The sequence below is a fragment of the Biomphalaria glabrata genome, chromosome 9, assembly GCF_947242115.1.
Source record: "Biomphalaria glabrata chromosome 9, xgBioGlab47.1, whole genome shotgun sequence".
NCBI lineage: Eukaryota > Metazoa > Mollusca > Gastropoda > Planorbidae > Biomphalaria > Biomphalaria glabrata.
This window is the reverse complement of record NC_074719.1, coordinates 24,842,955-24,869,708: the sequence shown is the minus strand read 5'-3', so window position 1 is coordinate 24,869,708 and position 26,754 is coordinate 24,842,955. Positions and strand designations below refer to the sequence as shown.

The following is a 26,754-nucleotide window of genomic DNA, read 5'->3' as shown; positions in this document are numbered from 1 at the left end:
GGTTTGAGCTAGAATGTAATAATCTTCAATCCTAAAGGATCACAAAAAATACTGTCTGTAAAACTATACATATAAACATTTCATTGAGTGATAGAAGGTGAGGCTATAATCTTAAATTTTTTATTATTAAATTAATGGAATGACTTTTTTTCCTTTTCTTATAAAGGTATTAAATGTGTATTGAAATTAAATGCAAAAGCTCCTTCTTCCCTAGCATTATTAAAGCATGAATGGGTTGCCTGAGCTATTGCATTTAATTTCAATACACATATAATACCTTTATAAGAAAAAGAAAATAATAAGAAATGCACAAGTAGTTTTTTTTTATATGAGTATGTTTGCAGAATAAAATGGCCCTAGCAACAACATTTTCAAACTTTTTTTTCTAGATTTTTGATAGGGTACTCATACATAACATTTCTGTATAATATCATTAAATTTGAAGCATAAATAAAAAGTATAGTCTCTTAAGTGTTTCCCCTACCCTTAACCTTTGAGGGCCCCCCCCCCCCCCCTTCTCCAATAAATTGTGTTATTTACATAATGCAGGTCAATTTTAAATGAATTTGAAGTCCATCATCTTTTGCAGATTGCTATTGTTTTTTTGTTTGGTCCCACATGTAGTCAGTTTCATGGTGATAGTAAGAGTACTGGCTCTGATTCCAGTGTGTTTGGCACTACCAAACACTATGCCAGTAAGAAGAAATGGAGCCCCTCACTGAAATAAGGCAATCCCTTGCTGGTGTTGACCAATGTCATCTGTACAAATTAGGCAGTCAACTTATTTTGATTGCTCTGTAAATATTTAATGTAATGGTATTGATTAAGTCATGAATGAACAGAAACAATGAAGAAAATACGGTAAATTGAAAGTTTTTTTTATTTGTGTGAACAAGTCAAAGAGTTGGTGGGATACTAAGACACTATTATCAAAATAAACACACATTCCATGGTAACAAGACAAACACAAAATCGCTCACCTTGTGCACACACACACTGAATATGATAACATCTTCCCATGGGATTAGCACAACAGTAAAAAGACTTTAAATGTCACACACTGGAGACATAAAAGATGCCAGACTACAATATATGCATAGCTCATTTATGATTGAGAAATGACTGAGTTTGGTATGACCATATCATAGCAGCTTTCACCACAGACATATATCACACACACAATAAATGTGATTAAAAACTGTGAAAGACTGTGACAAACAAAACTGAATCCAGACAAATAATTCTTTATACACAGCTATATACATACTGGCAATATGTTATCTTTACCGTTCCAAATGGACTATTGTAAAAACGAGTTTGTATATATACAAGTTTTATTACCACAGTTGTTGTGTTAAGTAGCAGAGATCAAAACAGTCGGAACACTAAGACAGCTGCCACCACCACTACCAAAAGTGTCTCAATGTCTTCTCTAAGATTCACACTAATGATAATGAAATTATAGGCTTGATTTTGTGAAATTAAAATTTAATAGAATATACTAGGATCTAGTCCTTGCTACACATTCAAGTTTTAGAAGAGCAGTATAATATTTTAAGTATTGATTATGGGTACATCAGAATTAGAGGGAGAGACTACATGGCAATATTTGGGGAAATTAATCATTATTATATTATTAAGTTTAAAATTGAATGAAAGTTACTTACAATCAATCTATCATTGTTAAATTACATTTTGGTGACAGCCCAATGGATAAACACTAGGTCTGAGATCACAAGAAAGAGATAATGCCATAAGTTCTGTTGTACAGAGATAACTATATAAATAAAGATGGGGGACAGAGAAATAAACTTGTATGGAGATAGTTGTTTCAAAACAAAAGATTGCTCTAATAAACAACTTTAAACCCAGTGATTTCAGCCCCATAACATATATTTGGATACACATACCATATTTTCCTGCATATAACCTGCATATGCGTATAACCCACACACAAAAAAGGTAAAAAATAAAAAAACGGCACCCTTATATACCCTGCATGTGCAAAGCGTGACTTGCCATAAACAATCAGTACATAAAGTATTATCCTCAGTCTTATTTGTTTTCTTGAGGTTTAGAATGAGATGTTCCTAAAGTGTTCCAATGTATATTTCACAACCACACAGCCATCTATAGGAGGTAGAAAGATCCACCGGTATGTCCATAGTTTTCAATTCTGCTATGATTATGAGTAAAATCAATTTTTTAATTGTGTAAATCCCACACATTCGTTTGTAAAAAAAATATTTTTAAACCGCGGCTTATATGCGCAAATTTACCATACTTTACATTTGGATTTTGTCAAAGTTTTGCTTCACTTTATATGGGCTGAAATCAGAATTACTTTTTAGTGGGTCATGTTGAGTTTTCTTAAAAGATGTACTTCTGAAATGGATGATCAACTAGTTTGGGAAATAAAAAACTAGCATTCTAGTTCTGAGGTTTGACTTAACAACACACAATGATTCATTTAGTTTCTAACACACTTTTTTTTTTGTGTTTCAACAAATTAAAACAAAATATCAAAGGAAATAACATCAATCAATAATCTACTTAATACCAAAAACACACACACATACAAAACATGCTTTAACCAGATAAAAAACCAAGTGTACACTTTAGCAATCAGTCACACAGTGTCATGCTGATAAGACTTGTGGAATAAAAAACTGAACCCCTTGTGCCATGGCAAGCCACATTTCGTGGTCTAACTTGACCCTTTGCATCAAAACAAGTAGCCTAGAGATAGAATTCATTTTTTAGATTTTAATGAACAAAACATTTAGAGAGATTTTACCCACTGACAACATTTAACATGGTATTTTAGATAAAACCATCAGACAAAAATGTTTATTGTGTGAGGATAGGTTTTGTTTTTTACTATTTATAACATTCGTGAAAAAGAAATATGAATCTATGGCTCAGTTAAACAAAAGGATGCTCTTTTTATATACCATATACCCATTAGGAAGGGTGACCTCAAAACTGTAGGGAGACACCATCATGAAAAAATAACCAGGATTATGTAGCAGTACAATTTTATTCTAGTTTAAAACTATTTGATTAACAAATACCACTAAATATTATATAGATGAATCATTTTCAAGTGTTATTTAAAATAGACCAAGTTACTTTTTAACCTATTTCACTTTAGAGGGTCTGCCATGCTATTGATTTCCTTAAAACAATGAGGTAGGCTTCTATAGTTCTAGAGGGGAAAAAAAAGGGTCAATATTTCCAGGAAACATAAATGTAATTGTTAATCTTTTATACACACATTTAATTGGGATTTATACATGCTGAGTGTTCTAATTCAAATATACACAAATATTACTGAATATCAAGACAGAAAGACTTAATGGCCAATGGTGTATAAATATAGATTTTCATTCTTTGTACAAGCATGCATGGAGAATTCAGTGATAATTTAGAGAAAAAAAAATGTATATAAATAAAAGAGAACTATGCACAGGTCAACTTAAGACTTCATGCTCAAACACTTGTAGACATCAGTTCACATGCATAGGTAAGGTAGTTGGCTGGCAGTCTAGGTAAGCCTTAGGACAGGAGGACATGCACAGTGCAGAAGGTCTAAGTAAAATCAAAATTTATGTCAAGCATCTGAGAAGTAAAATAACAAAGAATTCATTAGTTCAATACTGAAACAATATACAATCAACTCCAACAAAACAAAGGTTTATTGAAAATAAAACTTTAATTTCATCCTTAAAAAAAGAAAAATTGCACAAATGTAAAAAAAAACAACAACTATTATTATTAATCTGTTTTAATATCTACATTTGAGCTTCAAGATAGTCATAGAAAGAACACATTGACACCATTGACTGACTACACACTAGTTGAATACCTTAGGACAAGTTTAAAAAAAAAAAGATTAAGTACTCCAGCTTTTTATCTGGCAAGTTTCCTTTTACCCAAGTAAGTAAATAATTAAATCACGTTACTGGGAGGTCTAAAAACAAATATTAGGACCAATTAACTGGTTATGATTTGTGGGTGTTTTTTTTTATATTAAAAAAGAATAAATTAACTAGTTTCTTAAAATTTGTAAATTCAATTACCGGTACTTGCAAGAAGTTATATACATAAAAAAAAATATTTACATGGAGTATTTTTATATGACCAATTATAAGAGCATTCCATCATTTTTTGTTCCAGATAAAGCTCATATTTCAAACACTTCCAACTGATATTAACAGATTTTTAAAATTCCACCAACTTAATAATACCCTGAAGTTGAATAGCTTCAGGAAAACATTTGTGAACCAATTATTGAAGTATTCCTATTTCTAGAATACAATGTAAGCTTACTACATTTCTAAAAAGTAATTTTTATTTAAAATTTTATTTAAAATTTTCAGTTGCCAAATAGCACTCATTAGAAAAGATATTATATAGTGGCAAAAAAAATGCCTTTAAATTATTCTGGATTTTCTTATAAATAATCTATGTATTCCTATATTGCACAATCCATACGCTTCTAAATGTTAGTAATGAATATGAACATGTACCCCGGTAATGATAGACATGATTACAATAAATATTTTTACACTAAAAAATAAAATTTTAAAAAATTTCATATTATTTCTATGTTTTAACCAACAAACACAAAATATCGAGTCAGCAAATGGTGATAAAATATTAAGTACCAGTAACATCAAAGGTAGACCATGCTTTTTTATTTGTTATTGATTTTCTTTTTTATCTTCAAATGAGCACAAAAAAAAAAAGAAAGAATGGTATAAACCATTATTACAGTGAACAATAAGTTACGTTATATTTAATGTTTATTCTTTTGTGTCAGAGTAATCTATTGCTCCATCCAAGTATATTTTATGCTTGGCCAAAGATACTGGGATTATTAACTAATAAGGTTAAAAAAAAAAAGTTTGTAAATTATAAAATACAACTATAAAATATACAAAAAATTTTAATTCAGCTTGTACTTCATATCATTATATATTAATAAAATCTTAATGTGCATAAGTTTATTTGATTAGTGTGCCATGGTATATATATACATAATACATAGTTCAGTGTGTGTTATACAGTACTCTCTTTTAGATAAAAATCAGAAAGTTCAGAAGAACCTTCCTCACAGCCTTGAATGCCACTACAGGAAGGTTCATAAATCACCACAACATCTGGTATTTTAGTTAATATCTCCTTAGCATGGCAATCTAAAGTTTTTGTTTGATGAGCACTGACGGTGCACTTGTCAGAACCACTATTCAGTTCAGTTTTGTTTGCTTTTCTTGCCACTTCTCTATCAGAAGAATTTCTTGTGATAACTTTAGCCTTCAGGTCTGCATCTAGGACAACCACCTCATCATAGAGCTCCCACCCCTCAGGGAAACTCTGACCTGGGTCGGCTATAGCGGTGACATACATTTTATCCTTATAAATTTTTCCAGAGGCCACACTGTGTTGGCTTGACTTACAAACACCACTATTAGCAGCACAGGTCTTACCTGATAAGTCACGTAGGGACTGGGTGCTCCTTCTTTGTGCTTTTTCTTTCACATTTTTCTCCCCTGAGATTGAATGATCTCCCCCTGCATCAGCAGCAGAGGTGACGTGATGATTGATGACCATGCTGTTGGCATGATCTGGACTAGAGTGAATTGTGTCCTCTACGGTGTGTGCAGAGGAAATATCAGTTGGCAGGCCCCTTTGTCTTAAATCGTTGTTCCGAGAAGGAGATAAGAAATGTCCAACCCCCAAAACAGATGTGCTGCTCTCGTCTGTATCACCAACAGAGCTGCTGGAGCAAGATTTACTCCTACCCTCTATAATGTCTGAGAGTGTCTGGTCAAGATTTTCAGAATCTTTTATCTCTGCATCAACCTCTTCGTCTGAGTTATTTCCCAGGAAACTGTCCGTCATGATTGATGATCTGTTGCCAGTGTGGTTGGAGGAAAAAGAAAGCTGCAGCTGTAGGACCTGCGTAATTATTGATACAAGGTCATCAAAGGAAAGTACATTACCTAGTTATGGTTCTAAACAAAAGAGATAATGGTATAGATCAACAGAGGAATGTAAATACACATACAACAATTAGTAGTGATCTCAATAAATGAAATCTAGTAATTAATGGAATTTTTTATTTTATGATTGACTGGGTAGGTGAGACACTAATATATATATATATAACTCAGGTCTGTATATCATAAACATTAGATAAATTTTTAGCATTTCAATTAACTTTTAACCAAAACTTTTTTGTTTTGCATATTTCAAAATTAATAAGGACACTGCCTAAAGGCAAGTTGTTTCCCTTGTCACAGCACCTCATCTTGTAAATCAGCAAGTTTATTTTCCAATTCTTGATTCTCTCCCTTGTCATGAAGCTGACCAGCAGCTAACAATTCCTCTTTCTGTGGAAACAAACAAAATGAAGTTAGAGCATTACATCATTGACATTAAATCTTCAGATAATATTTAGAATTGCAAATATTCTCTTTCAATCAAGAAAAAAAAAGTGAAATTAGAACTACAGTTCAAGTAGACAAAAAAAAACATGTCTAGATTTCATGATTGAGATGATGTTGAGCTGGTCGCTACAACTATAGCAGTAACAGCTTCTTTAGCCAGTACAGTACTTTTTTCCTAATTAATGATTCTAATGTTGTTGTTTTTTAATAACAAATCATTCTGTGAGTTTTAAAGTGAAAAAACAACAAACAAGCAATAAATAAACAATTTATTATACCGCTAATTCATTTCATTGCAAAAACTGTGTTGCTTGTATTTTGGTTGTCAATGTAACAGCTGACAACTAGTTTAGTTTCAATTTTTGTAATGTATTTTTATAACTATAGTAGCAAAGCAGGTATGGTTAACTGTGTGTGCATTCACCTGACATGTGACCATTGTGCTGCTAGCGGGTCTACTTGTCAAGAACTTAAAAATAACACCTAAATAGTTTATCATGTCGGATACATCATATGGACATTAATTAACAGAAGTTTCACTTTTTAAAATTCACCCAGCTATTTATAAATAGATAGCTTCTCTTAATAATGAAGAGCCAAATGTCTATAGGAATGAAGCACACTAAAAAAAAAAGCACTGACCTGAATATCTATTTCTGCTATTTTGTGCCTCAGCTCCTCTAGCTGTTGGACATTCTCTGCCTCTTTAATCCTGGACATCATGGCCTCTTCCTTCCTTTGGCTCTCTGTGTCGTCCAGTTTTCTTGTGAGATCTTTGATGTTGGACTTAAGGTCCCTCTCTCTCTCCAAGGCTTCTTCAAGCTGTTTCTTCAATTCTTTGTTGTCCTCTACCATTCTTCGGATTTGATTGGTGCAAATCTGATTCTAAACAAAAGTGTCAACAAATTGTAGTGCTACTTTTGAAACTCAATGACAAAGTCTGAAGAACTAGTCAAAAATTTAACACTAATGAAAACAAAGTATGGAAAGACAACTTAACTGAAACAGGCCCCACAAATAAATAAAAGTGGAGGGGAAAAAAAAGACTGGCTGCTATAAGAGACAGATGGTAAAGAAAGGTAGCAGTAGAAATTGAACCTCTTGAAACACAAATTTAATTGTTCAAAACACTCTAGTATTTCATGTTAAAGAAATATTCTTCATAATTATTAGAAGTAGATGTAGCTAATTAATATTTAAAAGTTTTGATACATGTGTGAGATTAGTATTCTAAAATGATCATTACAAAAGTTGGCAACTATGATGTTAATTATTAACAAACAAAATTTATTTTAGAGTTGAGTTTTGAGTTTAGGCACATCGGCACAATTTAGGCCATGTCGTGCCCGTAATCCTTTACAAAATTTATTTTACTTAGGCATACAATATGTTATAATTTTTTTTAAGTATGCTGAATGAAGGGGGTCAATATTTTACACTAGCAAAATTTAAAATCTTTTAATGGCCTAAATTAAAATGTCTCAGCCACTTTGTATATTTGGACATTGACAATGTGTTACCTGTGCAGACGTTGACAATAAATTGCCTGTGTAGACGTTGACAATAAGTTACCTGTGTAGACATTGACAATGTGTTACCTGTGTTTCTAGTTCCATCAACTTTTGTTTAGCATCCTTCAGATCTGCTACAGATTTTGCTTCTTTGATTTTCAGTGCCATTAACTCCTCCTGGAGATGTTTCACCTCAGCCTTGCTACCCTTGTCCTTGGGTGAGGCTTGACGAATCCTCTCCATGTGAGACTATAGCAGAACAAGTGAGGCTTTATACAAAAGTTGAGATACATCAACACTAATAAAATAAGACTCTAAAGAGCTGTTTTTAAACAAATCAGAATTTTTTTAGCCTGTTTTTTACAAAAAAACAAAACAAAACAAAAAATAATAAGCATCAAGCCTGACCTCCCAATATGACTCTATCTCATTCACTTTCATGCGAAGTTCTTTCATGGAAAGATTGGCTTCAGCTTCTCTTAACTTGACAGCAATTAATTCTTCTTGAAGCTGCTGGACATCATTGCTAGGTGCTCTTTGTAGCCTTAAGTTGGTCTGGCCATACACAGAGTTGATACATCAATACTAATTTGAAACTAGTAAGCTTATAAGTAAGAATTAAAAACTAAAGATTCATTGGTTAAAAAAAATATTTTTTTTAATTTTATAAATGTCAATCATTATGTCTAATTTTAGAGCAAATATATATCAATGCAAATTTAGACAAAACCTTACATCTTCTAAATCTACAATTTTCTGCCTGAGTTCTTTAATGGTTCCAGCAGTTTCTGCTTCTCTTAATCTAACTGCTATCAACTCCTCTTGTAAATACTTCACCATGTTGCATTCTTCAGCTTCATCAAGATGGACAGCATCTTCTATAATTCTAGTCTTGAAAAAATATTAGTAAGACCTATGTTGGCAATGCAATCAAAAAGTTTAGATAGCACTTATTGACAATTGATAAAGACACACATTCATATTCATCCAAGCTTTGTTATATGATCAAATTCACCAAATGAATACTAGCTAATGAAACAGACTAGAGAAAATAAATCTTACTTGGAAGGAAGGGGTTATTTGTTTTGAGTAAATCTATCTTTGGTCTCCAAGATAATAAAAGCAAATTCTAGTGGTTTTAATATGGAAATAAAGAATGTCTTTGAGACTTTTATGCTCTAAATAAAACTTGACATGTTGAAGTAGATTAAGATTTGGGACAATTTTATTAAACAATGACCAAAGAAACAGATAAGCTTTATGTCTCAAAGAGATACTTAAGATTACCAGCCAATACATTGAATCTAAGGAGCAACTTACAAGAGAGACTTACAGTTAAATAAGTAGTGTAAATTAGGGGAATGGTGAGAGGTTTGTCTCCGGAGACATACAGAAAGCTTGTTGCTTACTGTGAAAAAATACAAAATACCAAGAGAAAAAAAAGATAATGTAACTTTATGTCTAGCCTACTTACTCGTTTGCGAATATCTCCAATGATGTCCTCAGCATCCAGAAGTTTCTTCTGCGTCTCCTGGAGCTGGAGTCGAGTGATGCTCAGCTCATTTCTGAGTGCATAGGATTGTTCTACTTCCTGAGCCCATGTCACCTGGTCCTGGACAAGCTTATCAGCAAGAGTTGTAGACTCCTGAAAAAGAAAAAGATTGAGTTGAAAAAGACTAAAACAGTATTTCAGTTTATGATTGAAGTTTCATTGAACAATTTATTATAATATGTGATTTTAGAATCAGTTCTATATGTCAAAGCACTGGACTATATACTTTCTAAGTGAGTTTTATTTCCTTTATGCTAACTTTTTTTCATAGCAGCATATCTAGACAGAAATAAAGAAATATTTCAAATGATTGGAAATGGTTGGAAAAGCCCATGAGAGATTCAACTTAGATTTAAGTTTTAAAACAGTGAACACATTTCTAACAGCATGAAATTATTTCTTTGAAATGAGAATCAAAGTTAGTAATTAGTAATGACAGATTATAGGTACTCAATACAAACAGTTAAATTATTTATTTAAATATTATTCAGTAACTAAGATGCATGATGCAAAAAAAAAAAAAAAAAAATTGCATGTGAGTTGACCATTGAGACATATGTGCTGTGTGAAGTAACAAGCTGAAAGTCTAAAACATGAAAGGTGCCACTCATCTTTTGATGTGCAATCTACAAATGTCTGCATAATCAAGAGCTAAGAGATACAATAAGCAAAACAAGCCAATGGGGAAAAAAAATGTACTAGAAAATATTCTACACAAGGAAAGGACTTGGGAGTAAGCAAAAAAAAAACAACAACAATGATGCAGCAGAAAATGACACATTTTTTTTTCTTTATTAAATTCTGAAAGAATTCCAGGACCACCTGGAATAACAGTAGGAACCCTGAATTAAAAGTAATAGAGTGAAAGACCTGTGTCAGAAGAGAATATTTTTTTGTTTTGTTTTATGGAATGACTTTATTGTCAAAGAAATTGAAATCCAATACAGCTTATAATGTCAAATATCTCTTCAAATGTGGATTCAATATGACAGGAACGTTTCTTCAATCTATGCTAGTTTTGACACTACAAAGAGTGTCCAGGTAAAGTAGAAATTTGCTATTTTATTTTATCAAATGAAGGATTTTAAAATTATGAATTTAATAAATATTGATATTTTTGTTAATCATGAAATTTAGATAAACAATTGAAATGACAATGATAACAGTCAGGAAAACAAAATGTCAGTACAAAATGTAATGCTTCTATTAACAAATAATTTTAAAAAATCAATAAAGTTGTTCTGGTTACAAATAATTTCAAATATTCCAAAGCACTTAATGGATCACAGTACAGACAAAGATTATATCAAATGTAAGCTATTTATGAATATGAACAATCAAGCTTGTTGAACTGAAAAATAATTTTTCTGATTTCTAAATTTACTAGATGCTAGCACTGGTTTTCTCAAATATTTCAATATGAAAAAATAGTCCATTAACTCTCATGCATCACATTAGTTCACATACACTGCAAAGGCATTATCATTACATAATGTTTGTGCAGATTTACTTCAAAGTGATCAAACCAGCCAAAAGTAGAGCTCAAGGTGGAGGTATTCAAGGGAATTCAATTGGAGAGAAACAAGGCAGACAATCAACAAGCCACTAAGACATTCACTTACATACACAGAGATGTTTTTATATACTTTTTTTTTGTCTACTAAAAAGTATTTAAAAATGCATGCATCAATTCTAAATGATATACAAGAATAGAGGGGAAAAAGAGTTTTGAAAAAAAAAAAATATTTTTAAAGTCAACCATTTTATGGTATGCTTAAATAGTCCTATATTTATAATTCAAGAATAATATATATATATTATATATATATATATATATATATATATATATATATATATATATATATATCCATGTTTAAATGTTATTGATATGAGAATTAATGTTTATAAACATAACTTGAAAGTATTAAAATGTTTATGCTTAAGTTTACACTGGATTAGAATTAGTTTCATTAGGGATAATTAAGTTAGTTATGACAAGACTTGTTGGTAGAACATTGAAACATTAGCATAACACTTAAGATTAAACAATACCGGTTTACATACAGGATAACAAAATAAATGACTTATAGGTCAAGAACATTCACATTTACTTAAATACGATTTAATATTTATACTAAAAACATAGAGATTTGTGTCCCATTTACTTACAGGAAACAGTCAATTTAAAAAAATGGTATTAGCAAAAGTATGAGATATAATTGCCAAAACAACTCACTTCTTTCTGACGAAGTAATTTGGCTTCCACCTTGAAGTTTTTATAATGAACAATGGAAGAAACACAGAAAGAAGTCAAAAAAGAGAATATACAATGAGACACACAAATAATATGGTTGGAAATTAGCAACAAAAATTATTCTAGCAAACCACCAAAAATATAGACAGAATGGATACAAATAAAAAAACATTGAAGTTAAACAATCTTTCAGTTTGTTTTAAAAATTGTTAAAAGTGAATCTGTACATTTTGATAATCAGTGAGCTCCAAAGAGAAAAAAAAAAATTGCCAAAACAAAAAAAAAGTTACAAGTAGATTTTATTTAATTTAATAAAAAAAATTTTAAGAATCCAAAAAAGACAAATTGATCCAAAAAAAAAATGAAAAGATTCTATGTTAAAAGTATAGAAGTGAATAAATTTAAAACTATTTTATTGTATTTAACTATGGTACAATTTAAGAAAAACAAATAAAAGAAAATTTGAATATATTCAAAATGTTAATGTGGATAAACTTTCAGCAATATTGGGGTGCAGAAACAAAGGTTAAGTGTTGCAACTAGTGTGCTTCACATCCCAATCAATGAACATCATGGACTACTTTACTATTGTTACTCAAACCAGAAGGAAATGAATTCTATTTAATTAGTCTCAATGTTTCACTTGTTCTAAAGAAGTAAACTGACAACCAATGAACCAGTGTTGGGCATGACAACCTGCTGACTGCTCAATGCTATCATAGACCTCCTACAAATTACAGCAACATATCCAACATAGTTTCTTCTTTGTTTTCTTGTCCTAAAAGGCTTACCACAAATTGTATAGACCTAAAAGAGCTGCAGGCAAAGTGAGTGGTGAAACTGGCACTCCTAGTGACCTCTGGATTGTAGAACTTTCTGGAGTTTCCCACTTGTTTTAAGTGTTAAATAATTTTCAGAAAACCTCAGTTTTAGAAAGGAAAACATTCAACAAGCTCATTCTAATACCCAGATTGAAATTTGTTTTCAGAAACTTAGTGCAAAAGTCAAGGCCATATGACAGATTTGTTCAAGTTATTTTTTTAGATTTGATGGTCAGTAAAAGAGCATTGTCCAAGACACCTCTGCAAGTGTAACCTCAAGTGCAAGCTCAGCAATTCTTTCTTCACATTCCTATTTACTATTAATGGAACAAACATCTAATACCTTGACAAACACAACAACAGAAACAGCTTTGTTTGCAATGGTTTTGAGGACTAAATACCATGAAGTGAAAAGTCCTATAATGCCAGTTTTTCAAATATTCAAAGTTCACACAGAAGAAAAAAAAAAAAGCACAACCACATAACCAGAGATGTACAAGTGGTGTTAGTTGTGAATTTCATTTTGATACAATTTTTACTCCTTGTGTGACTACAGAGTTAAAATGTTAAATTGATCTATTTAGATAGTTATAGATTTTTAAAAGATGCAACACACTTTTTACTGCATCTTTAAAAAAATGAAATAAAAATATGAAGCAGCAACATAATACTAAAAAAAGGAAGATAATCTATGTCTTCAAAGACATCATAGGAAGAAAACTTTTACCATTGATAACAACTCAAGTTACTACAGGAAAGAACAATTTTGGTTTTTTATAGTTCATTTATATTTTTAACATTTAACTTACCTTCTCCAAATTTTCAATGCGTTGACGCAATAGTCTGTTTTCTGTTCTTAACCTCTGAAATATATTTAAAATACATGTATCTCCTTTCTTCATGTAATATTTAGCAATCCAGCTACAAAATCAATTTGCACAAACATTTTTTTTTCTTACCCTTAATTCTATTTGATCTTCATTTTCTTTGGTCTTCAATGCAGTATATTCTTTTTCTAACCTGAAATAGGACCAAAACAAAACGTGTGTTTAGAGGGGAGCTACCCATAGGCATGTTCCAAAGGGCAGGAACTGTGTTACTAGCACATAAAACTCTTTGAACTAGCTGCTGTGTCTCATTGATGAAATCTACTTCAAAAGATCCTATTGGCTGAATACAAGTAGACAGTATATTACTGACCCTTTTAAGATGCTGTATATTTTAATGACAGTACTTTGCAGTATATTTCATGAACTGAAAGGTATCTACCTCCTTCCAACCCATTTCCTTAATGGGTTGTTTTTTTTTTGGTAGTTTAGTCTAAAGTACTTCTAATGAATGCAATAGGCTGCATGATAGACTTGACAAAACAATAAAAAGAAAGAATGGAAGAGGGAGAGAGAATATAGAAAGACAAAGACAAAAAAGAAAAAAAAAAGATTAGATTCTAGATCTCTACATAGAATAAAAAAAAAGAAAGATTCTAGATCAGTATATGTCCAGCAATGTGCTTACACATCATAGTCCTCGTCTGAATCATCTCCGAAATTAACGAAATCCATGAGAATGTACACACCACTAAAATGTTCTGACTGGACAACATAGTGAATCCTCAATCACACGCTGCGGGACAATAGGTGTGTGGGTGAACACCATGTATCTAACCAACCATGGAGAATCACAAGTGATCAATACTTGAGTTCAATGGCTAACACACAAATCTATGAACTAATCACAAGTAAATATTGTTGAAATCCCCAAACAAACAAAAAGAGAACAGTGGAATGACGTAACTATAGAAAACACAAAAATAAACACGCTACATGAGTTTTAGCTTCTTGACGCACAAAAGCTGTGATATGTTGATCTCGATCTACATCTAATTAAACTTTTCTTCAATGTGTGAGAACAGAAAAGCTACATTACTTTCTGATGATTCACACACCATACCAAGCTTTTCTTTCAAAAGACCAAATAGATTCTCTAATAGTTGAAACAGAAACCACATCACAGCAGAAACAAAACTATTTACCAATTCTAAGCTAAATCTATTCTATATGGCTAATATTAATTAGAACACAATAGGTAAAATAAAAACTATCTGCACCAATGAATACTCCCCCAGCAGACGGCAGGTATACGATGATAGGCCATGTAACAATCTAACTATAGGTGTGACGTCTGCCTACATGGAAGTAATCGATACCATCTGCCGTAAAGCTGTGGGACAGCGAGGAAGGGGGACAGAGGGCGGGATGCTTCAAAAATAAAAGTAATCTCCGTCGAGGGAGAAAGAATTCATTTTATGTTTCATCATTTCTACAAGTATTGAAAGAATGTGAAGGCTGCAAGTAAGGACTGCGTAGAGTGTAGGCCTACATTTATGAAACCTTAATAAATCATACAAGAAAATATAGATCAACCTACAAGTGAATTTTTCTCTTTTCGAGTCATATGTTAAATGATGAACATAAAGCTGTCATTGTAACAGCAATATTTGTGCGCGCTTGTGTCTGTTATTATTCGTACTTTTTGAAACTGAAGATTATAATAAGTAGAAAAGTGACGGCCTGAGACAAAAGGTGGGGGGAGAAAGAAAAAGGGATATCTGGGTAATCGCTTTTTAAATGTATTTATAAAACAAAAAAAGCGACCTGAATTCGAACTAAGAGCTAATACGGTAACCACTGCTAATGAAAATAGGTTTTACAGTTATTGATAGTTATTTCATTTTTTTTTCTACAAACAATAAAGGGGGCTTAATTCAAATTATACCACTTTATCAGTCAAGGAAAATGTTTATCCCTTGTTCGAGATACAAAACAAAATAATTAATTGACAATAGTAAAAGAAATAATTGTGCAAAATTTCAGCTTGATCTGAGATTGGTTGTGGAATAACGTGTACAAACTTTGGAGCAGACAGAGTGAGGTGATAGAAGCTTGGTAACAAGTAACGATGCAGACGAGAAAGTCGAATGAATTTTTATCACGTCACTGGGCAGACACTAACTGAAACAAGTTATAAGATTCCCTACGATTCAACATTAGGTCTTTTGAGTCAGAGCAGCTGAGTAAAGTCTCTAGAAAACAATGAAAACATGTTCCTTCTATCAACAAAGTTGGGAATTTGATCCAATGAATGACTCAATCGCTTTGATTCACGCGACTTCATAAATAGAATGCTACAGGTAGTAAGGTCTGCCAATGTTTCCAGCGTGAAACTGTTAGCGTTTAGTTGTACTAATTAGATTGAATGACTATACAGAAAGTACTTGTTGACTTTGAAATAAGAAGTTCAATTGAAATAAATTATTCCAGCCACTCTGATACGTCAATTTTGTTTTCAAGCTTTCCATTTCAAATGTCTACTAGGAGAGAGAACCAAGCCCAATGGTTGGACTAGTCATGTGCTTGAACACGCAGCCACCAGACACAACTGTTTGAAGATTGCTAGACAAATCAGCAACAAGAAACAACTATACACGCCTGGGGCACAAAACGTACACTATCATTCTTATCAAACAAGTGTCCGGGGGGAGGATTGATACAATTCAGTGCAACTTAGGATATTTTTTGTTACACTATCATTCTTATCAAACAAATGTTTCTATTGGGGGTGGGAAGATTGATACAATTCAATGCAACTTAGGATATTTTTTGTTACACTATCATTCTTATCAAACAAATGTTTCTATTGGGGGTGGGAAGATTGATACAATTCAATGCAACTTAGGATATTTTTTGTTACACTATCATTCTTATCAAACAAATGTTTCTATTGGGGGTGGGAAGATTGATACAATTCAGTGCAACTTAGGATATTTTTTGTTCTTATCGTATTACCTAATACAAATAAGAATTGCTGCTGGGATCTTCGTGTGTAATTGATGACAAATCTTGGAGTAATTTCCCCAACACGTCAAGGTTTAGTTAATCATCTAGCGGTAACAATTACATTATCAAAGATCTCAAGTTCCATTTCTGCTTTCCCTAAAAAGTGTGTGTACAGGTGTCAGTGAGCGGGGAAATAAACTCCAGACGATACCAACAGGTGAACCCAAGCTTAACGAGTGCCTGACAGCAACGTCACAAATTAATCTAGGACACATACCCTTCACAATCCGTGACTAAACTAGAGGTATTACCCACACGTTGGCCTATAGACTACATGCAGTTAGCTAGATTTAGAGCCCGGCCTAGCCTAGATATGTTTAGACAAAATGCAATTAACCAAGATCTGCAGCCGGGCGAATATGCAAAGTATCGGGTTGACTTTCAACGTAGACTAATAGGTCTAATAACACAATCATAAAGATTTTATTTATTTTTGTAAGACTATATATATTATTTATTTATGTATTTATTTATTGCAGACGTTAAAAACGTTACAAGAGAAGCCTGTTATCTCCCATCATTTTACAAAAACATTCAATCTTTCTTTGATGCAACAGTTTTATAATGACTCTGGTAGCAAACACGGAGGCACAATGTGTAAACTGCTAACACATATTCGAATGTGCTCTCTTGACAACAAACATAAAGACAGATGACAAACACAATGAGTCAAGTCGTGCTTGTGTTTGACCTACAGGCTCGGGTTTGAATCTGGTTTATAGCTCTGTACACTAAACCATCTGCAGTCGGAAATGAGTCATTTCTGACTATTATGTAAAACTATGGCTTTAAATTGAGGGTTAAAGGTGATGTAAGTGGATACACAGAACAAACTAACAAAAGCACTGAAAGATTGACCAGAACACTTCATGTTGGAATTTAGTAGTCTACATAGAGCTACATCTTCAGGAACACATACATGTTTATCTGTTATACACTGTTAGACACTGTATATCTATGTTATAACTGTCTGAGCTTAGTTTACAATACAGAGACAGTTTATCTATGTTATAACTGTCTGAGCTTAGTTTACAATACAGAGACAGTTTATCTATGTTATAACTGTCTGAGCTTAGTTTACAATACAGACACTGTATATCTATGTTATAACTGTCTGAGCTTAGTTTACAATACAGACACTGTATATCTATGTTATAACTGTCTGAGCTTAGTTTACAATACAGAGACAGTTTATCTGTTATAACTGTCTGAGCTTAGTTTACAATACAGACACAGTTTATCTATGTTATAACTGTCTGAGCTTAGTTTACAATACAGAGACAGTTTATCTATGTTATAACTGTCTGAGCTTAGTTTACAATACAGAGACAGTTTATCTATGTTATAACTGTCTGAGCTTAGTTTACAATACAGACACATTCCCCCCCCCCTTTTCTTTGTGTACGTATTCAGCAAAACGAACTGTAACTCATTTCTCTCATTTTACTGCTAGGTTCAGGTTTGATAGTTGATGTGGTTACCTAGCAACGCAGTATCCATGGAGATTTCTAGCCAGAATAGATTTTTAACCTTCATAACTGAAAGGATTAGAAAAATTGGGAACAAGGAGTGAAAGAGAGAGACAGACAGACAGACACACAGACAGACAGAGATCGGGCAGACAAAAAGAGAAAAGAGGCAAAAGAGAGCGAAAGATACAGATGTTCAGCGAGAGAGAGAGACAGACAGGCAGACAGACGGAAAGAGAGGAAGAAGGATGGTAATACATCCCTATGAGTGTATCAACTAGCCAAGGACTACGTGTACAGGGCGGAGTAACATCTTGTGGACATCTGTACATAAGAATGTGAGCTGTGTCACGTGTGTGAGTGCCTGTGTGTAAGATATTTACATCGTCTGACAATTACACACACACATGTGACTCAACACAACAATCCCACGACGCCAAACATTTACTAGACCTAGGACTACTATTTTTAAAAAAAAGGAATAACAAGGAACTAAATAAACATTCAGTAATCTACCACACAAATTAAATGTCCATGACTTCAATTATAGCGGGAGTTCAACATGTGACATTGTGATAGAAGACTGCTTCCATTCTCAATGTCAGACCCAAAGCAAAGCCCTAGACGAAGACAGACACAGACGGCGACAAGAGACGGACAACGGCTTGGCATGTATTAATTGTCGCAAAATATGCAGGTTGTAACTTTGATGTTCCGTGAAATACTGTAGGCCTACTCATCCATAATGTTCGTAATCTCAAGACAATGTCGTTTTTAAGAACAGAAAGAAACAAAGAACACTTAACAAATAAAATTATAACAAGATAGTGACAATGACAATGTTATTCTCCTGGGAAAATACTATAAAAGGAGTTTTGTGTTACACACTTGTGTGCGTTTTAACCATTCAGCTAGCCACATCGCAAGTTCTGTTCATCTACAATAAAATAGAAATTAAATGGCATAGCTCTTTTCTGACGAAACGAAGAGGTCTACGAGCTAGAAGATGTCAACTTATCCAATTCGTACGTTTTTCTGGTTTTGTTTTTTGTTTTTTTAATTTAAAAAAAAACAACATACCACTAAGAAAGATAATAGAAGCTGAACTGTTCAACTAACTCTGGAGTAAAAAAAAGAAAACATTCTCGTGATCCATCAGACCCCAGAAATTCAATCTCTCTTCTTTTTTTTTTTCTTTCAAAGATCGATAAGTTCAAAGCTTAGGGGCTGGTGATAAACTCATCTGTCTAATCAGACGTAGATTGTGTTGCTTAAATGGGGAATCATGAATGTAAAACTAGTTTGTGAAGTTGGCAGCTCAGGGCTATGTAGCCTACTTGATACGCACTAGTTTAGGAGAGTTGGCAACTCTGGGTTATGTCCTAGATATGGACTACTTCGGGAGAGTTGGCAACTCTGGGTTATTAGCTTGATTTGCATTTTCCATTACAATCGTTCCTCTGTACATGTATTGAGACAAAGATGAAATGGGATTTTGATTGGAGCTTTTAGTTTCTGAAACCTTAACGTGACAGCACCCACAAATATTTGCGTCTTTTCCCCTAATAGTGTCTCATGAAGTGGAAACTCGCAATTGGCAAACTAGAAGTGCCAGGCTTTAATGTGACACAGGAACGTCGACACTAAGAGAACAACTCTAATCAGTTTAAGCTTCTTCAAGTACATTGAAAGTATTGATTTTAAACGAGAATAGCAATACGTCTTCTCATTTCAGATTAATGTCGCATTTTCTACACTGCTATTTATAGTTATTGCAAATTCCCGTCTGTCGTGCGTGACGTGACCACTAGTATAGATGTCAAATGTTAAACAGACTTTAGTTATCTGAGATTGTAATCATGGCCACTGATATCGAGCGGCTACATTAATTAACTAGTACACACTAATAAATTAATCCGAATGGTTGGATATTTGAGAAGCTTCCTCTACTCCCAGGAAACATGTGCTAATCAGTTGACCAAAAAAAAGCGAGGGTCAGTGAGACGTTTTCACCATTTACCTGTAGAGTTGACTAGAGAACGGCGGAGTGTGACCAGAGGAAATAACAAAAACAGGCGCAGCTCTGGGTCTAAATTGAAACGCCATCGTCACAACACATTTCACTGAGCACACACAATAGTGCCACGTGCTAAGTTCTCAACTATTCTTGTGTAAGCACGGGCTTATCTTCGACAAGACTATGTTTTAGTTCTGTCTATAATTGAACATCTATGTCATCCTTTGACCGCTAAGTGGCTTCGAAAGTGTGTGTGTGGGGGGGGGGTAAAAGGAATCCCTGAGTAACAGAAAGTAATCTGCAGAAAGTAATCTGCTCCGTTCATTTCAAAGCTTCTATCAACTCACTATGCCTATCTGGTAAAAAGTGAGTACACGTTATTTCTCCCACACTCATTCTCGGATCAAGCTGAAACTTCGCACACATTTATTCATTGACTTATACAAGACACGAATCAATAATAAAAAAAAATATAAAAAAACTAACCAATTCGACAATTTATTACTGATAGTTCATTATTTTGTTTAATAGCCACCAGGGAAACAAATACTTCTGTATTCACAGATATGGCTAAATTTGTTGCTCTATACAATTATTTATTATACCTAACAAAACATGAATCAATAAACAAAAATACTCAATTAGCCAATTAATTATTAGTAATTGATTATTTTGTTTGATATCGAATATGGGAAATAATGTGCACATTATTGGTAGATATAGTTTTAAGGATGGATTTCTTCCCCTTTAGTTACGCTTTTTTTTTTTAAAGGATTTTTTTATATTTTGCTTGTTTTTGTTTTTTGTAACTCGTATTGGTCCCACATTGTACAGTCATTAGTTAACTCGACGTGAATTTGTGTTAATTACCTAGACCAGGGGTGTGCAAAATACGGCCCTCGATGCAAAAAAGGTTGCCCACCCCTGACTTAGACCTAATGCCGAGTTAGCTTCACGATGACGTGTACATTGATAATCTTGGGCTACCGTTGATGAAACATCAATTAGAAAATATGACTAATTATGGTGTGGCAGATACTTCACACCATGTACTATTGTGCTTGACACTGTACAAGTGACTAGCTCACTCAGACATGACCGAGTCAACTGAATCTCTCAAACAACCACCAGGACACGTAGTAGATCTAGAGCAGTAAGTAGGCCACAGTAGGTCAACAGTTGGAAGGAAATACACTGGAGTGTACAGGCAAACTTTCATCTCATTACATACACACACAATCTATCAAGTGAACCTAATTCTAACAGGTGTGTGTGTGTGTTTACTGTAGGGGTGCAAATACCGAGGCCATCAATGAAATTCCTAACAGTATGCCCCCCCCCCCCCAAAAACAATGTATGTATTACATAATGTAATCTAATACTGACATAGTTTCTAGGGACATTAAATAACAAACACATTTTAATATAAGCGTGTGACCAGATTGAGGAGTAGGGTCAATGGTGTACCATGAATACAAGGAAATCAAATGGATAAGGACTGAAATAGTTTTGTGAAATTCAAATCAAACACTTCTGATAGACAAAATAATGTAACAATCACATTCCCTACACTGTATACAATAAAGCCTTGTTCAGCATCACTCAACCTTTGTCACGTGATGCAGCCCCCCCCCTTTCCCTCCAGAACCCTGAAAAATTGTTAGAGCAAAGCGAACCTAGTTTGAACATCACCACAGTATAAACACTGAACCTAGTTTGAACATCACCACAATATTAACACTGAACCTAGTTTGAACATTACCACAATATTAACACTGAACCTAGTTTGAACATCACCACAGTATAAACACTGAACCTAGTTTGAACATCATCACAGTATTAACACTGAACCTAGTTTGAACATCACCACAGTTTTAACACTAGTTGGGGGAGTGGTTGCCGAGTGCTGAAGTGCTTGGCTTCCGAGCCGTGGGGACTCGGAATTCGAATTCTGGTGAATAATGGACATTTGATCTAGATCTACATTCTACGGAATTTTTTTTTTTAGGAATCCCCTGAGTGCAGCCAACTCTAATGGGTACATGACATACGTTGGGCAAGGGAGAGTTAAGGCGGCTGGTCGTTATGCTGGCCCGTTAACCGGCGGACACAGAAATATGAGCTTGACGTCATCTGCCTCCATAGGTAGCCTATTAACACGTTATGGTATATAAAGTGATGAAACATACACTGACCTATACAAATAATAATAATAATATCAGAAACATTTGTGTGTGTCATGGCAGTCACGCTTGAGTAAATAACTTCTTATTTCACTGTAGGTCGAGGGGAGACTGAATCAACACAACAGGTATGTGTCATGTCAGCAAGCAAGAAGTGTGGCAACTAACTTATAGGCATTTACTATGTGGTGATTCCTGACTCAGTTCATTATGTTAACACCTACGAACATGTACACATTTACATGAAATAAGTTACAGAACAAGAGTCAGGGCCTGGTCGTGCGGTTTGCGCGCTGGACTGTCGTTTGGATTTATCGAGGGTCCCGGGTTCAAACCCTACCCGCTCCCTTCCCCCCGTCGTCCTGCGGGAGACTTGGACTAGGAAGTAAACTATCTTCAACTCTGAAGGAACATCCGAAACAAGTAAAACATTTTACAAACAATTAAGACTGCACTGTGCAAACCTGTGACGTGTCAATGAGCTATTGGTCTAAATTGCCCACAGGTTGTGACGATGCAGGTCAGTGTTCAGGCCTTTTATAACTATTGGATTTGTCCCATCTCCTCTTTTTTTTTTTAAAGATTTTTTCGTTAATGTTTTAATTACACAGTAAGCTGCAACAAAAAGCCCCCAACCACACATACAAACAACAATGTATATAATATAGTGATCATAAATTTAACATCTACTTCCTCCGCTGTCAACCCTTCCATCCCCCTCCACAAGCACACACAACTATGTCTCAATCAAGTATCCACGGACTAAACGAAGTGCCAAGTTATCGCCTAACTCCAGCACAAGGAGTAAAGGGTACATCACTCTAAACCAAATGTTATCACCCATCTCAGGTGTGCAATAGCCGCAGGGACAGACACTCAGCGACGATTCGTAAAGTTAACTGTGGCTGACATTTCAAAAGTAGCTGGCCCTTGTCTCGCTTCACACTATAAATAACTGATGTTGTGCCTGGCAAATATAAGTCGGTGATTGAGACACTTAGTAGAGGAACTTCCTTTCATTCTAACCTGTGCACACAGATACTTACTAACTCTTGACCTTAATAGTGAGTTAAGTTGGCTGTTAATTTCTAAGAAACTAACTACACGCTGAGGCCTATTGCACGCTGAGGCCTATTGCACGCTGAGGCCTATTGCAGGCTGAGGCCTATTGCAAGCTGCTGCTTGTTACCCAAACCGCATCCTCCCCAACTCATTGAAATCCGATTTATCCGTAATAATATTAAACCGTATACCTCCTAACACAGCGGTTCTCAACCTTTTTAGTTAGGCGACCCCTTTTTACAATTCCTCACGTATTCGCGACCCCAAAAGTAATTTTTTTTTTGTTTATAAGTATGATGTTACAAAATTATAATTGTATGCCTAATGTAAATATCTGATTTGCATTGCTAAAGCTTAATGTTGAATCATGGTACACTATGTCATTATGTTCTTGAAATATCTATGTCTCCTTGTCATCCAATTACAGATACATGAAATATTTTTTTTTATAACGTGCACATTATCATTTTATCTGTTCGCCAGGCTCCTTTTTATATTTCATGTTCACATTCCACACACGTGACAATTGTCTGTATTTAAACTTCACAACAAACAGGCTGTTTCCAGAAATAAATCTATTATTGCAATGGAAGAAGAAGGTGCAACACAGATAAATGTGAACATGACTGCATGCGTCTGATACAGAAATGTGAACATGACTGCATGCGTCTGATACAGAATTGTGTAATTAAAGAGAAATGTTTCGCTGTTAAACCTTTCTGTCTCCTAAAAATCTTTAACTTTGACTTTCATTGAATTTCTGGCAAGTGCACATGGGATGTGAAGTAGATTTGGAAAGTAGCAGGAAAAGTTGTTCATGCGTAAATATTCTTTCACAGAAATTATCATTTTATCTGTTCGCCAGGTTCAAAGTCATTTTCCTAATAGAGAGTTGGAAGCATTGTCAATATTATTTTCGTTACAAATGACATATTGTTTATTCCTGCTTAAACTAATGGGGTAGGCAGAGGAAACAGAGGTGCATGTATTACAAGAGTGTCCAAGAGCTGCGGGGAGATAACTGAAGTGTCTCTTGGGTCCTACGAGGTACTACGTTCAACAAGAGTTACCAGAGCGACCATTTGGAGTTCATCCAAGGTTCATGTTGTCCACATTAGTTATGGATTTCTTAAACAAAGTTTATGTATTTAAATTAACATTTATTGATACCTTAAAGACAATTAAAATGTTCGAAATCTATTCTGATTCAGTTGTCTTCAACATCTATCCTCGAATAACAATATATTTAGTAAATTCCAATGGAAAAAAAACTAGCATATGACAAGTTGTAACGTGTAAGAGTGGAAAAAAAAATCCATATTTTCGATGGACATAAGCGACCCGACAAATTGCCAATCGACCCCCAGGTTGAGAACCCCTGTCCTAACACAAGGCACCCGCACCCAATCCTAACAGTTAGGCTCTAGAGTCTAACTGAAACGATTTCGATTCACTTCACTCAGATTTTAGCTGACCATTGTACGAGCATATTTATTATAACATCTCTGGCATGAAGATGAATTAGATGGACTTCGACAGAGGGAACACATTATAAAGACAGCCATGCATGATGAAAGTACATTTCTAGCTCTTCAAATACTGTATCAGAGCAAACTAATAACTGAATCTGCTTAGAATACTAAAAGACAATCTAAAAGAAATCATAGAAACATCTACAAAAAGAAACATTGCAATGCAATATGATGGACTGTATATGCAACGATACCAATTCACAGAATCGACAAAGTATCCAAGTTGGAATTCACATGTTCTCATTTATCAACAGATTTATTCAGAAACAGGCGTTAAGCACGAGATTAGCAAGTCACGCAACTTTAGGAATAACTCAATGAAATCTCCGACAGTCAGATGAAAACAAGTGAGGTTTTCCAACACATAAGTCTTGTTTTTCAAGACATAAGTCTTGTTTTTCAACACACAATTCTTGTTTTTCAACACACAAGTCTTGTTTTTCAACAACTTGACTGCACAGCTTTACCAACGTGCTAGTGCTATAGTGCACACATTAGTACACACACTGATACATAGACATTGCAGATAGATGGCTATCAACATAGCACATAAAACCTTTTGATACTAGGAAGCACTGAAGCAAAGGAAATAGGTAGAATCTAGATCTAAATCTCCCCCCCCCTCCTCTCTCTCTCTCTCTACTTACGACCGTAGCAGACGAGAGACGGCGGGGGCGGTTGACGAGGCCACATTCCAAGTGTAGTGTAGTCCGCGATGACGCTAGGTTGACCAAGTTTACATGATGGGGACTAGCGTAGTGGTTCTCATAAGACACCAGGTTTATGTGCTGTGACAAAGTGGTTTGCTCCCTTGCAGAAAAAGGTGACACTTTTATGATGCAAAAACTACATTTATTGTTGCATTCAGCGTCCAGTGGCGGAGACATGGTGTTTGGAGATAGGGCATGAATAGGATAAAAAGTATCAAAACCAATAACGCGGTTCTCAAAAACGGCTCTAACGATTTTCCTAGAAATATGACAGTTGATGTATATCTTTGGGGAAAAGAATTATAAATTTAAATTTGGCTACAGGACTAGAAAACCTCTATCTTGAACAGACTACGTATTCGGGTATTTCCGCTTACAGGCCCTATTTATTAACGCAGTGATGCCCAAAATACGGCCCGCGGGCCACATCCGGCCCGCGATGTGGTTCTATCCGGCCCGCCGAAGCGTCAGATCAAAATGGAGAAAATCCTCACACTTTTCATTTAAAAAAAAATGAAAAATGCTTCATTTCCTACTTTAGGGCCCTCATTACTAACATTTAAGCATAACATTTGTGCGTTTCTGAAATGGTACTCTGAATGTAGAATTTACCAGGAAAAGTGAACGGATCATTACTTTTGTGGAACACGATAATAAGCCAACATATTTAATTTGTAAAGATTTTTAAAAAACACATAGGGCCTATATAGCGGCATTATTAAACAACTATGACGGCATATTTGGTTTGAACCGCAAATAAAAGATTGTTAAACTCTACGCCTAGAGATTGGAGGATCAATGGGAATATTCGAATATTTACCAAAAAAGAGACAAAAAATGAGTCGGTAGTAAAACTAACTGCAATGTTTCTTAAATTTTAAGTAGAGAAACGAAGCTACTTTCTGACGCGTAAATAAAAAAAAAAGATAAACATCCAATGTCTCATTAATTAATATAAGTTTCTAATCAAATTGTTTCATGTTTATTTCATTTCGTTTTTATACCTTTTCGGTAATGTGGCCCGCGACACGAGCGTTGGAAATTAAAATGGCCCGCAGGTCGAATTAAGTTGGGCATCACTGTATTAAAGAGTTAAATCTATATTATAAAGTAGAATGTAAGGTGTATGTATGTATGTGACTTATAGACATCAAAACCGCTTGACCAATCTTGATAAAACTAGGCAGGAATGTTCCTTGGGTACCAACTTAGACCGTAGTGTATGTATTGTAGCCCTAAAACAAACTTAAGACCCTAAAAAAAATAAAGTTGTCCGACTCTATTACAGCTAT

At 34.2% G+C, this 26,754-nt stretch overlaps 1 protein-coding gene and 1 long non-coding RNA gene across 13 annotated transcripts in view; both read right to left on the bottom strand.

The window, feature by feature from the left end:
* Positions 1-862: 862 nt before the first annotated feature.
* LOC106056324 (EVI5-like protein) overlaps positions 863-26,754 on the bottom strand; it is a 78,057-nt gene continuing 52,165 nt past the window's right edge. For 9 of the 12 annotated variants that reach the window (XM_056040582.1, XM_056040584.1, XM_056040581.1 and 6 more), the window contains 10 exons: positions 13,553-13,613; positions 13,403-13,456; positions 11,755-11,784; positions 9,441-9,611; positions 8,702-8,857; positions 8,375-8,521; positions 8,054-8,215; positions 7,098-7,340; positions 6,312-6,398; positions 3,696-5,964 (listed from right to left, as the gene is read on the bottom strand). In XM_056040582.1, the coding sequence (XP_055896557.1) occupies positions 5,065-5,964; positions 6,312-6,398; positions 7,098-7,340; positions 8,054-8,215; positions 8,375-8,521; positions 8,702-8,857; positions 9,441-9,611; positions 11,755-11,784; positions 13,403-13,456; positions 13,553-13,613 (2,011 nt within the window). In that variant the 3' untranslated portion in view covers positions 3,696-5,064. Of the gene's footprint in view, positions 3,622-3,695; positions 5,965-6,311; positions 6,399-7,097; positions 7,341-8,053; positions 8,216-8,374; positions 8,522-8,701; positions 8,858-9,440; positions 9,612-11,754; positions 11,785-13,402; positions 13,457-13,552; positions 13,614-26,754 lie in introns of those variants that run through there. The other 3 variants (XM_056040589.1, XM_056040591.1, XM_056040592.1) reach the window with 2 other exon arrangements.
* LOC129928099 (uncharacterized) lies at positions 14,104-25,302 on the bottom strand. The gene is made up of 2 exons (XR_008779712.1): positions 24,947-25,302; positions 14,104-14,321 (listed from the first exon to the last, which is right to left on the bottom strand). It is a non-coding gene; the product is annotated as an uncharacterized LOC129928099 (long non-coding RNA).